General features: G+C 32.7%; 1 protein-coding gene across 3 annotated transcripts; it reads left to right on the plus strand.

Annotated features, from left to right (window-relative positions):
- Positions 1-4,403: 4,403 nt before the first annotated feature.
- On the plus strand, positions 4,404-13,132 carry LOC102621542 (uncharacterized). 3 transcript variants are annotated; one of them, XR_370070.4, is made up of 20 exons: positions 4,404-4,570; positions 5,201-5,310; positions 5,783-5,941; positions 6,370-6,435; positions 6,547-6,636; positions 6,818-7,120; positions 7,299-7,396; positions 7,785-7,820; positions 7,915-8,035; positions 8,121-8,357; positions 8,796-8,891; positions 8,989-9,054; positions 9,143-9,181; positions 9,259-9,393; positions 9,859-10,220; positions 10,608-10,701; positions 11,460-11,651; positions 12,140-12,261; positions 12,344-12,395; positions 12,592-13,132. XR_370070.4 is itself a non-coding variant. In XM_052441979.1 (19 exons), the coding sequence occupies exons 2-18, from the start codon at positions 5,212-5,214 to the stop codon at positions 12,236-12,238; spliced, it is 2,292 nt and encodes a 763-aa protein (XP_052297939.1). In that variant the 5' UTR covers positions 4,404-4,570; positions 5,201-5,211; the 3' UTR covers positions 12,239-12,261; positions 12,344-13,132. The 3 variants fall into 3 exon arrangements, 2 of the variants coding, with proteins under 2 accessions (XP_052297939.1, XP_006471782.2); XM_052441979.1 differs by having other exon boundaries at positions 12,344-13,132; XM_006471719.4 differs by lacking the exon at positions 12,344-12,395.
- The last annotated feature ends 237 nt before the right edge of the window (positions 13,133-13,369 follow it).

Consider the following 13,369-nt stretch of genomic DNA (forward strand, 5'->3'; position numbering starts at 1 on the left):
ATTTACCAATAATACATCAATTTAGCACTCTTATGTTGATTCACTTGTTTTGCCTTCTATTTATAAGTATTATGTTTTATTTACTTAATTTACGGTTTTTTGACACTTAATATTGATTTACAAATTTAATTTATGTTACGTCTATAAGTTTTTGTTTTGCTTACCAGTATTACACTAATTTATCATTCCTATATTAATTAGTTTGTTTTATCTTCCATTTATAAGTCTTATGTTTTATTTACTTAATTTATGTTTTTTTACACTTAATATTGATTTACAAATTTTATATTACATTTATAAGTTTTTATTTTGCTTACCAGTATTACACTAATTTACCATTCCTATATTGATTAGCTTGTTTTATCTTTCATTTACAAGTTTTATGTTTTATTTACATAATTTATATTTTATTTTACATTTAATTTTGATTTAGAAGTTTTATGTTAAATTTATGTCTTATATTTTATTTATATAATTTATATTAAATTACGGTATTAATGCGTGATTTTAGTTATAACATTATAGATTGATCCATACATAAATACAAATCAAAGGCATCCTGAGTTTTCAAACTCATTGCATCATGATATTAATTATCCTATCAATTCATAACAAAATGGTCATTGTTTGCGTGAACGAAACTAACTCCACGTTTGATTTTTTTGCTCCAGAAAAAAAAAAAAAAGAAAATTAGTTGTTATATAAAATTCTCATGTATGATTATCTCATTTAATTAAGATGACTACAAATGAAGTTAAAGACGAAATGACATCCTTTTCAGCCCATTCTAGAAATTTGACAAGATTGACATCATTAACGTGAATGAAAATAACGCCGTATTTGAATTATATTTGCCCAATTAATGTGATGAATTATGTTGTCCAGGCAATTACTCATGCATAAAGCCATTTTATTATTATTATTATTATCATCATCAAAGCAATTGACTTTGTTATGCTCATGTCTTTCTCTTGAATAATGAATGGACAATATAGTTACATGCATGTCATAATTGTCTTTTCAACATGCTGTGACATGAGTTTGTTTGCGCACAATTGCACGATCACGATGTATGGATGGAATTAATTTCTTCACCATTCATTATTGTGTTTCTTTCTTTCTTTCTTTCTTTTTTTTTTTTTTTTTGGCTTCCCACAACAATCGTAAGGCAAGCCACCCACCCACCCACCCACTATTTCGAAAAGCAATTCTTGTACATCTATTTTATGATAATTGCACTTTTTGGTACTTCAAAATTAGTTAATTACAGGTAATTAAAATAACATTATTGTATATTGGCCCGTATTTTATGGTACAAAATTTAAAGGTTTGATTCTTTTTTTTTTTAAAAAAAATCACATTTATTTAACATTTTGAAAACAAAAACTCTTTTGGATACATCAAATTCAAAACGAAAGATAAGATACTTTCTTACAAATAAATTTGTTATTATAAGTGAGAATCAAGCTTACTATTAGCCATTGCCGTTTAAAAGACCCGTTATGTTATGTATAGCATCTTGAGTAATGATATATGTACAACGATAGGGGATAAAAATGAGGATAACATAAATAAAATAGTAATTCGTGCACATAAAGAGAAAATCAAGAGTGTGTTTGGTAATGTTTTTAGTTTGTTGTTTTTTGTTTTGTGACAAGCAAAATGGATAAAACTTATTTGGTGGACTCATTTTTTAGGAAAATGCTACGGTTACAAGGAATGAACAATTTCCGTCCTTTAAAAGTTTGTGAAGAAAACTAGAAAACACCATATTAACATTCTTAAATTTGTGTTCTCCGCCAGAAGTCTCACAAATTTGACTTTAAATAATTGTTGCAATAAATTTCGTAAATCCTACAATAAAGATATCTTATTTACATTATTATAATATATGATAAGAATATGTAATATAATTACAAATTGATTTATATCTTAAATATTATTATGTTATAGATATAATTTATATACACAATAAAAAATACATTATTATTTTGAAAAAATAAAAAATAACTATTTTTGGAGGAATAGTTAAAAAGTAATATACAATACATATGGTTTTCTAACTAAATAAAATTTTTAATGACATAATATATTTTTATATTTATTATATTACATTATGATATTTTATAGATAGTTTTATATTTATCTACTAAATTAAAATCTGACCATTTTGAAAAATGATACTTTATAACAATAACTCACAGAAAATATAATGCAACTAATAAGAAAAAAATAAATAATAAGTAATTCTTTACTCTCTCTCACTGTTCTAATTTTTTCAAACAAAAAATAAATATATTTTCACTGTTTTCATTTTCATATTTCAGATAAATAACCAAACATATATATTTTTTCCAATCAAATAATTAATAGTGGATTCGCATCATTCATAAATCATAATAGTTTTTTTGACTGTTAATAAAATAACCGAAGCAAATGTGTTTCATATTTCCTTTAGACCATTTCACTCAAGTGCAACAATACCACGCAATAATTCACTACTTTACGTGAAATTAATCCGCGACTCACCTTCAACGATCAGCACTTTGACCAACTTCAACTTGATTGCTTTTTTTTTTTTGTTTTTTTTTAAATGCAATTTTAGTTGGATGGTATTATTTTTTTTTCTCTTTAATATCAACAGAATTAGATTGAATATTTTATTTTTGTTACTAAAAATCAAAATGGGATTACACACAACTTTAATGGCCTTTTCTTTTTCATTTAAATTTTTAAAAAAAGTGATTTTCTTAATACGTTGTTATTGTAGAGGAATATTAATTACATCGTATAAAAATAAATGACAAGAATCAAAGGGATTTTGCTCTTGAGAACGGAGAAGGGAGAACTATCAAAAGGTGAATTCAAATGCCATGATGTGCTCGCAGGCTTCAGCAGAAGGAAAAGGTAAGGAACTGACGAGCACAACAACTGGTCCAACAAGCAACATCGAATGTATCTTCAACGTGGCCTTATTTTTTTTACTTTTAGAAGAATGTTCTCCCGCACGAAGTTTCGCCCTTTACGGCGGGCGCAACTTCACGCGGAGTCGAGTTTTTATTGGGGGAGTTTACTACTCGGGAAGTCGCTCGCTGAACGTAACCTCAACTTTTAATTAGTTAAAATTTTATAATAATAATAATTGTCTAATGGAAATTTGGCCTTACTTTTTCATGATCCCATAGAACTAAAATTATAAAGGTCACATCACTAATGCTAAATTATCTTACAATCCCACAAACGCACAGAATTTTTATACAAATTCACGTGTCATTTAAAATATTCTTAATAGGGTTTTATATATATATATATAAAAACTTTAATATGATTAATTAAAATTACGTGGGCTACTTAATGACACTCTGGTTTATATATAATATTTGACAGTTTTATTGTCGCGTCTTTAAATCGATGTAAGAAGATTCAGTTTGTAAATCTCAAGTCAAATTACTAGATTTCCTATCTTCGAACTCAAATCACGAATAAAAAAAAAAAAAAAAAGAAAGTAGAGAATTGAGAGTTCAAAAATTGACATCGTATTAATTTATTACAATAAAAATATTATTTTTCGTGTGGCTGTTAGTTAGTTTGACTAATAAAACCTTTTTAAGAATTAAGATGATTTATAAAGTCTACTGCTCATAAGAATTAGATTTTTGTTAAGCCACTAATAAGGAAAAAAAGATTTTACCATCAATTTTTTGCCTCCTTACGTATTCAATATTGAAATTTTACAAGAGCTAAATTTTAATTAATTAGTTAGGCAATAAACAATGCAATTTAATTGACATAAAAAAAAAGGTGGTCTCAAAACAAGGTGGGCCTATTACGAGACTTCCATTTATTAAGATGAAACTATTAGTTGTTTTAATAGATCAAATTCTCTTGTTCTATAGCAAAATAAAAATTAATAAACCATTTAGGGGTGTGTTTTGGATTGAAGTGCTGTAACTTTTAAGCTGCAGTTGTTGTGGAAAAAAAATTATAATTATAAAATAAACGTTAGTAATATGTAGTAAATATAAATTTTAAATAATAATTTTAATAAAATTATTAAAGATATAAAAGATTTTTCATGATATAAGTAAAAAAATATATTAACATAACTTCGAAGTTACAGCAGTTAATATTTACCAAACACTTTAATATTGGAACTTGAAAGGTACAGATGTCCAACCTCAATCCCAAACGTAGCCTAGATCACTCCCAACTAGTAAATATATTATCTAAAAAATGATAAAAGCCATATAGAAAGAGTCAAAAAAATTCACTAAATATTTTTTTTTTAAAAGTGAACGCGGCGTCGTTTTGCCTGCGCTTATGACAGATAGATAAGGCCTTCATTTTTCCTTTTTTCATTTTTCATTTTTTTTAATTTTCTCACATAATATAAGAGGAGGGTTTTGACTTTTCACACTTTCTCGTTTCTGTTTTTCAGTCTGTTCAGGATTGTAAATTTATTTTCTTCATTAATTAAAAAAATTCCCAGTCTCTTCTCCATTTTCTTTTTTGAAACAAAATTCTTAGGGTTTACTTCAATTTCTCCTTCGATTGATTTCTTAAACTACTGGTGCGTTAATTTAATTTTTGTTTATTCGAACTGTTGTTATTAGTATTTCAATTGTCAATATTTTTCCGATCATTGAATAAGCTCTGTTTTGTAATGCTTTAATCTTGAACGAGCTGATTTCATATGCCCGCATTAGCTTTCTCGAATTACCTCATTTCCTCGCTTAATTTTAAGGTTTAGATTTGCATTTGTTCGATTAGATGATGATTTATAGTAATTCGAGATTGTCGTGATTGTAGTTTCATTCATTTTTACTGCCAACATTTTGTTTCGATAAAACGATTGTAAATTGTTACTAGTATGCATATTTCACTTGTAGTATTGTTAGAGTTTTTGTGAATATTTCGTGTATTCTTTGCATTTTGGTCTAGTTTTTGTATTTATTTTGTTACTTAAATCTATATTGGTCAACTCTTTGTGCAACTGATCACTGTCACAAGGGTTAGGTATATGGATATATGTTTGTAAATGTAGTATGTGATCTTTGTTAAGTGAATGCTATTCCTGGCATAAAGGACCATTGGAGATTTTTCATATTCTGGCGGCGGCTTAAAAGAATTGATATGGTGATAGCTTTTTCATTTTTTCCAGTTTTATTGTTGACATACTGTTTGTTCATATTTGTTTCAGGGGTTGTTGCAATGCACCGCGTGGGTAGTGCGGGTAACAATGCCAATTCTACTCGCCCCCGTAAAGAGAAGAGGTTGACATATGTGTTGAATAATTCTGATGACACCAAGGTGAAGTGAATTTGTGATTCTTTTAGTTTTTTATAGTATTTTTTTTGTTTTCAAACTCTGAAGAGCATGAGGCCCTTTGTCGATCGTATGCTTTCCTAGATCTTGAATAATGTGCCTTTTCCATTTAAGCTAATTATATGTTTGGTTGATTGGTAGGATTGTAAATTGGTTGCCAAGCACTTAGTCGATTCAGTTGATACTTGTTTGCCTTTGCCTTTTCATATTGGAAAAATAACCGGAGTTTAAATACATTACTGTGGCAAATAAAACCTTTATCAAATCATTGAAGTATGACTTAGAAACTTCATACATGTGTATTATGGTACCTAAAATTATATTAGATAACTTTTTCTATAGCATTGGGCTTTTTTATTATGGAAACCGATGTATTTTTTATACTATTGATGACTTCATTAATGTTAGCAAAGTTGTAGTTCCTCATGTTGCTCTTTTTGGAATTCTTCTCTTGTAGCATTGTGCTGGCATAAATTGTTTGGCTGTATTGAAGTCATCTGTATCCAATGGGGTTGATTACCTGTTCACTGGCAGTCGTGATGGCACATTAAAGAGATGGTCACTTGCTGATGATGTTGGAAGTTGCTCTGCAACATTTGAGTCGCATGTTGACTGGGTACATTCTTTTTTCATGTGGTTTTTTATTGTTCATCAAGTATGACTACCAGCAGGCCTTAGCTAAGTTGGCATTTATAAAAATTTTGTCACATACTTAGTTTAAGATTGCATTGGAGCAAATTTGAGTTGAATCTTCATCCACTGGAATTTTTTTTAAAGTAATTATTTTGAATCTATTATTAAAAATTAACACGTCCTCAAACACGCACCTGCAAGAAAGAAAAGGAGTATTAGACATGAACACCAGAATTTTTATTTGTTAAATACACATCTAAGATTGAGGTAGAGAGCCTTCTAGATCTTCGTATGGAACTAGAAAATGGACCTATCTTCTATCATGGTATATTAATACAATACAATTGTATATTTGAATGCATAAATATCTAGCTGCCCTTGCATATAAGGGGAATGTCTATGGTTCTGCAGGTAAATGACGCTGTCCTTGTAGGTGATAATACTCTTGTTTCCTGCTCTTCAGACACCACCCTCAAGGTTTGTTAATTTGGTTTTGCCGATTTTCTAATATGTTTACTATGCTTGGCTGTTTCTTGTTGATTGATTTGGTTATTTTGTTTTTCTTTCTTTTCGGTTGATATACTCCAGACATGGAATTGCTCGTCTGATGGAACTTGTATAAGGACTCTCCGTCAGCACTCTGACTATGTTACTTGTCTCGCTGCAGCAGAAAAAAATGTAATTTCTATGTCAAATCTTTCGTGGATCTTAGTAACTACATTGATGAAAGGTTCCTTTCAGAGAAATCTTTCTATTTAAGTTTTATATTCAATTCGATGGCAAAAATTGCTTTTGGACATGTAGTTTCTGTCATTACTATTTTCGTTTTCTGATCCTCTTTTAGTATCATGCATTTTAGAGCAATATTGTTGCATCTGGTGGTCTTGGTGCGGAGGTTTTCATATGGGATATAGAAGCTGCCCTTGCTCCATCGAAATCAGGTGATGCCATGGAAGATGATTGTTCAACTGGTATCAATGGTTCTGGGAATTCGTTACCAGTAACAAGTCTACGGACCATTGGTTCAAGCAACAGCATTTCAGCACACACAAGTCAGTCTCAAGGATACGTCCCAATTGCTGCCAAAGGCCATAAGGAGTCTGTCTATGCATTGGCCATGAATGATAGTGGAAACCTTCTGGTTTCTGGTGGAACTGAGAAGGTATAATCCAATGTAAAGATCGTTGTTGCATTCCTTTTTTTCTGCTGCATAGGAAATTAAAGAAAGTTGCACATATTTCCTTCTTTTGTTGTTCAACTCTTATTATTTTAGTGATTAGATGGTTTGAAAGGGTTTCTAATGGAGACTAATTTTGTGCATCCTGTCATGCTTCCTCTAGGTTGTACGTGTATGGGATCCAAGGACTGGTTCAAAAACTATTAAGCTTAGAGGGCATACAGATAATATTCGATCTCTGCTCCTAGATTCTACTGGAAGGTTAGTTGAATGGAGTCTGTAGTTATCTAATGTTATGAAAATATTTCTCAAATAGTTACTAGGGGGAGAAAGTGTGTGATGCAATTCAGTGCATGTCATAGCATGAGTGACAGATATGATAAGGTGATTGGGATGTGTGCAAAAAGTTATAATGGCAACTCAATTCAAATGCCTTCTCTGAGAGTAAAAAACAAATTTGGGTTATACTGATAAAACGAAGGGTGGGGGTAAAGGATCTCAGAAAAACCATTTTTTCATTTTAAATTGCAGGGGAATGCCGAGGTGGGATGCTTATAAATAAAGAAGATTTGGGGTCACTGTATGATTGGGTTCCATTTGTTTATTCCCTTAATTAATTTAGTTCATTTATTTATTTTTTTATCTGCAGATATTGCTTATCAGGATCCTCCGACTCTATGATCAGGTATTCAGGCTATTTTTTTAATTCTTCTAAGAGTTGTCCCAACCATACAAATCGGAGATATGATCTGTAATTGGCTATTGATTCATTTTTATAGGTTATGGGATCTTGGTCAACAACGATGCATTCACTCCTATGCTGTACACACTGATTCTGTTTGGGCACTTGCCAGCACTCCAACATTTAGTCACGTTTACAGTGGCGGGAGAGACCTTTCTGTGAGTACTCTTATCTTGTGTAGAAAATATTCTCTCACTTTGTCTACTATTTAGGTTCGGTGCTTAATTCTGTGTATGCCCTCAGTTATACTTGACAGACTTGGCGACTAGAGAAAGTCTATTGCTTTGCACAGGGGAACACCCAATTCTGCAATTGGCATTGCACGACGATAATATATGGGTAGCCACAACAGATTCTTCGGTTCATAGGTGGCCTGCTGAAGGACGCAATCCTCAAAAGGTCTTTCAGAGAGGTGGGTCATTCATAGCTGGAAATTTGTCTTTTTCGAGGGCAAGAGTTTCGTTGGAAGGATCTACGCCAGTAAGTAAAACTTTCATCCACTTATTTTCCAATAGTTTCTGTATTATGCAGTTATTTTGTTTAAGTTGTAGACATCCCTTATAGTTTTTGCCAGATCATTTGTGGATAATTGGATTATTGATATTTTTCTCAATGGTTGTTGCATTATCCATTTACAGCTGGTTTATAGCTGGCTTCATTTTCAGTTCTGATTCCCCTTGAGGAACCTTGTGGAAAGTATTAACTGCTCTTGATCTTCTGCATTATATTTCATAATGTGCCTTCTTTTCATTGATTTGCACTCGACTTTTTTCTTTTTCTCTTTTTTTTTTTGGGCCCCCACTCTTTAACTGTAATCTCTTCTGACTGTCTTCAATTTTCCAATAAATGATGTCTCTCTTTCTTTTCCTTTTACTGTGATGCATGCCTTTAATAACTAACTATTTGGCATTTTTGCAGGTTCCCGTTTTTAAAGAACCAAACTTTACCATTCCTGGAATTCCGGGAATTGTGCAGCATGAAATCTTAAATAATAGAAGGCATGTTTTGACTAAGGTGAATATCATAGTTTCCTTTGTTCTGCTAGTTTTGCTGCTGAAGTGCCTGTCTTTTGCTGTTGTGGTTTTGTAAACTTGTTAATCCTTTTTGATAGGACGCTGCTGGTTCAGTGAAGCTATGGGAGATCACGCGAGGTGTTGTGGTTGAGGACTATGGAAAGGTTGCAAAGTTTCTTAATCCTTGTATTTCAGCAGAACTTTATGGTTTCTAGTGCATGGCTGATTTTGCGTTTAATTTCAATCTTACAGGCTTCATTTGAGGAGAAAAAAGAAGAACTATTTGAGATGGTATTGACCTGTTTGTTGTAGTATCAAATTGTCAACAAATTTGGTGAACCTTACTGATCATTTCCTTGTGGCTCCAGGTAAGTATTCCTGCGTGGTTCACGGTGGACACTAGACTTGGAAGCTTGTCTGTTCATTTGGACACACCACAATGCTTCTCCGCTGAGATGTATTCAGCGGACCTTCAAATTGCTGGAAAGCCTGAGGATGATAAGGTAAAAGTACTTTTGGTCTTCATTCCCTTGAGTAATTCACATGTATCAATAAATGGACTTGTCTTCTTTTATTTTTCTTGGATTAGTTTGATTATTCTGTATCTAGATCCCTAAACTGTTGTATCAGTGGGGTATATATATGATATGTGGAACTTATATATATTTGCTTCTGTTAATATTCTTTGGCAATTCTTTTAACTATCATGCAGAAGGTACATTAAAATACCAAAGACGTATTAAAATGTAGTGTTGACCTGCTGTTGGTGCTTTATCTTAAAGGGCTGAAGTCTCTTCCCCAAACACCCTCTCTCTCCCAACCCATTTATAGTGAATGCATTACACACACACACATATATAGATTGATCTTGATTCCGTGGGGAATAAAAAAATAGTTAGCCTTAAAATATTGGCATTTGTTTAGAAAATTTCACTGAGTTATTTATTGCATTTACTTGTGATCCACAGGTTAACTTAGCTCGTGAAACCCTTAAAGGTCTACTGGCTCATTGGTTAGCTAAGAGAAAGCTGAGACTTGGATCACAAGCTACTGTCAATGGGGATGTTTTGTCAGCAAAGGATATCAGTGCTAGAAGTCTTACCCATTCAAGAGTTGAAGTGGATGGTAATGCTGAAAATGACTCAGTGGTGTATCCTCCATTTGAATTCTCAACAATTTCACCACCATCCATAATTACGGAGGGTTCTCAAGGAAGCCCATGGAGAAAGAAAATTACAGACTTGGATGGAACTGAAGATGACAAGGACTTTCCTTGGTGGTGTCTTGACTGTGTCTTGAATAATCGTCTACCACCCAGAGAAAACACCAAGTAATTTGATTTATTGCCGTTTATATATCTAAATATAACCATCTTTTGTGGAAAGTTAAACATGACTGAATTGGACACAGTATATGCATCCTTGTTCTCCCATGAGAGATATGTCATTGCGGCAGCTTTTCTTTTAGAAGAAATCATTAACTATTTTGACACATTTATAAGTTTGATAGAAGCAATCCAAAAGTGGCTGTTTTTTGGCTGTTTTTGTTTGGACTTCAACTTCTTCTCTTCCCTCTTGCATTTTTTTTTTTGTGGGGGGGGGGGGGGGGGGGCTGGGTGGGAGAGGAGTGTATTCTGCTATTTTCATGTTTTCCTTGTATTTGGCTATAATAAGTAGGAATTTTACACCTTACATATACTTTCATATTTGGTTTACAGGTGCAGCTTTTACCTGCATCCTTGTGAAGGTTCGGCTGTCCAGATCCTGACACAGGGGAAACTAAGTGCACCTCGGATATTGAGAATACACAAGGTGATTTGGTTTACAAGTGTTGTTGCTCGGCAATATGAAAACTTTTCATTTTGCTGAGTTAGGTTAACTAATTGCATTTGCTCTACTTTCATTAATATGATCTCTTAATTAATTACCTGGAAAGTTATGCTATTGACAATTGTTTATTCAAACTTCAAAATGAACTGCACTCCTATTGATAGATGAAAATATATGAGATTTTGGAGGTATCACATAGAAAATCATACACAATGAGAGTCTTTGTAAACTAGACAGGATTATTGCCTACGTTTGCTTTTTCCTAGGATGTAATAAAGGTTCTTGCTGCATGTAAAGTTAAAATTATTTACCATGCATTTTTATTTTTAACATACTAGGGTTTAATATGGAGCCTAGATCCATTACAATATGTGGATTCATTCCTTTCTGTTGGCATTTTCACTTTCCTGATGGTGTCTGGTGTTGAAGATTTCTGCACTTTTGTTGATATCTCAACCTTTTTGACTGTCTTCTGGCCTGTGTTATAGCTTTATGCATGGACTGATACACATTTGAAGACTCCTTCACATTTGTGGATATCTCTACCCTTTTGACTGTCTTCTGGCCTCTATATGGCTTTAAGCATTGACTGACACATTCTTTCAGTTGACATGCCTTATACGTTGAAAATTTCTGTTGAATGATATTTTTGGATAAGGCTATGTAGTAATTGCCTTGTTCTACTGTCCCATTTTTTTTCAAGAACTGACTGTCTTTGCTTTACTGTTATGTTTATGTAGGTTGTTAATTATGTCATAGAGAAGATGGTTTTTGATAAACCATCGGATAGTGTAAATCCTGATGGAACATTCGCTCCTCCCCTTGGCGGAGGTCCATTGCAGAGCTCTGCTGTTGGAGATGGATCTTTCCGTTCTGGATTGAAGTCATGGCAAAAGCTAAGGCCTTCTATAGAGATCTTGTGTAATAATCAGGCAAGTTAATCATCTCTCTGATGTTGATAAACCGATAATGCTAAGCTTTTACAGTTTAAAAATGTTTTAGTAGAGATAGTTGTGTGGTAAACAAGAAAAAGGCAGTGATCAATTAGTTTACTCATTTTAAGATTAACATGCTTGTTGTTGTCCAAATTTTTTATGTTTAGAACTTAGCAAATATAGTTTTAATTATATGCCAACATGCTTGATTTGCCTTGCTATCTGGTGTCCGTTATTGGTTTTTGTCTTTCCTGGTCAAGAGTAAACCCAATGTGCATATAGGTCTAGCTTTTTTCTTGATTGCTTGAATTTTAAAATCAAATGGGTTCCTGTTTACTGGAGTTTGCATTTGTCAACTAATATGAAAAATTGTTATTTAAATTGCAGCACATGTGAGAACTGTGACCATGAACATGCCTTCATCATTTTTCAACCTATAGTTTGGCTTTCGTTTGTATTGAGCAATCTGTTTCTGTAATTCCCAGGTCTTATCTCCAGATATGAGCTTGGCTACTGTGCGTGCTTATGTATGGAAGAAACCTGAGGACCTGGTTCTTAATTACAGAGTGGTCCAGGGCAAGTGACCCCAAATGGTTTCGGGAAGAAGGTGAATGCTTTTTACTTTCTATGGCTTTCTTGATTCTAAGTTACCATTTTAGTACTCAAATTTTGCTGCAATTTTGTACAAGTGAAAACACTTGGAAAAATGGACTCTTTTATCTCAAACAAAAGAAATGCAAGGTAATCCTTCCAATTTGTCTATGAATTCCATTTGACAAAAGTTCATTTGGAATTGCACAAAATGGCTATTTTTTCCCCCTTAGAGGAAAGCATAATTGTATGGAAAATTTACTAATTTTGACCATGCTGAGTTGGTTCTCTTCTGGTATTGTGTTTTGTGTATTTTTATGCCGGTTGTTGTTATCTACTGTTGCAGGCTAGACTCTGCGTGTGTGACGGAGATGTTGTGAAAAAAAAAAAAAAGTATATCGATTCTTCTGGGTCGGCTTTCGTTGGGCCCTTGTACATTTGGAAAACCAATGGATTGCTGAACCTTGAGCATTCTCCGAACCTGCTGTGAAGATCCTTTCAAACATTTTCCCTGTTGGACAGGTTCTATGATAAAAAAATTTTGATCAGTCTTGCTGAAATGTTGCCAGTTTTTGCTGCGGAGTGGGGATTATACTGTAAGTCTGCTTGTGGGAATAGAAGGGGATTGTGACAAAAGAAAATTTGCTGGTACTACTTTGAATACTTTTGGTGAAGACTACTGAATTACAGAGATAATGTTGAAAACTTGTAGAATTGTATTATGGAGCAAGATACCTGACCCGGCCATAATTAATTAATTATGGACATTTTTTTGCCTCTTGTCATTTTTCTTAAAAATTGTCTTCTTTTCCTTTTTTGGGTAAAAAATAATAGTGTAATACGATTCTCTTTTGTGTTAAATTAGTCACATAAGTTATATTTGGCTAGTCTTGTTTAAATGATTTTGATTAGTGAGTAGGTTATATTTTTCCCAAATTGCTTGAATGATTGAACTAATAGGTGTTAGTTGGGAATTTTAACAGAAACCAGGTGAAAAATAACTAAAAACTTGTGTTTTCGGTGGGAACACTTGTGTTTGCTTGAGAGAAAATATGGAGCGAGTTCACATGCTTCTCGACAAGATAGTATTTATGGGTTTTTTTTTCCCCCCACTTTTGAAAGGG

Source organism: Citrus sinensis, chromosome 5 (genome assembly GCF_022201045.2).
Source record: "Citrus sinensis cultivar Valencia sweet orange chromosome 5, DVS_A1.0, whole genome shotgun sequence".
Classification (NCBI taxonomy): Eukaryota; Viridiplantae; Streptophyta; class Magnoliopsida; order Sapindales; family Rutaceae; genus Citrus; species Citrus sinensis.

Coding starts and splice junctions, on each gene's coding strand:
- LOC102621542 (XM_052441979.1), top strand. CDS start 5,212: ATGCACCGCGTGGGTAGTGCGGGTAACAATGCCAATTCTACTCGCCCC. Junction 8,036..8,120: donor GTGGCGGGAGAGACCTTTCT/GTGAGTACTCTT, acceptor GTATGCCCTCAG/TTATACTTGACAGACTTGGC. Junction 11,652..12,139: donor AGATCTTGTGTAATAATCAG/GCAAGTTAATCA, acceptor TGTAATTCCCAG/GTCTTATCTCCAGATATGAG.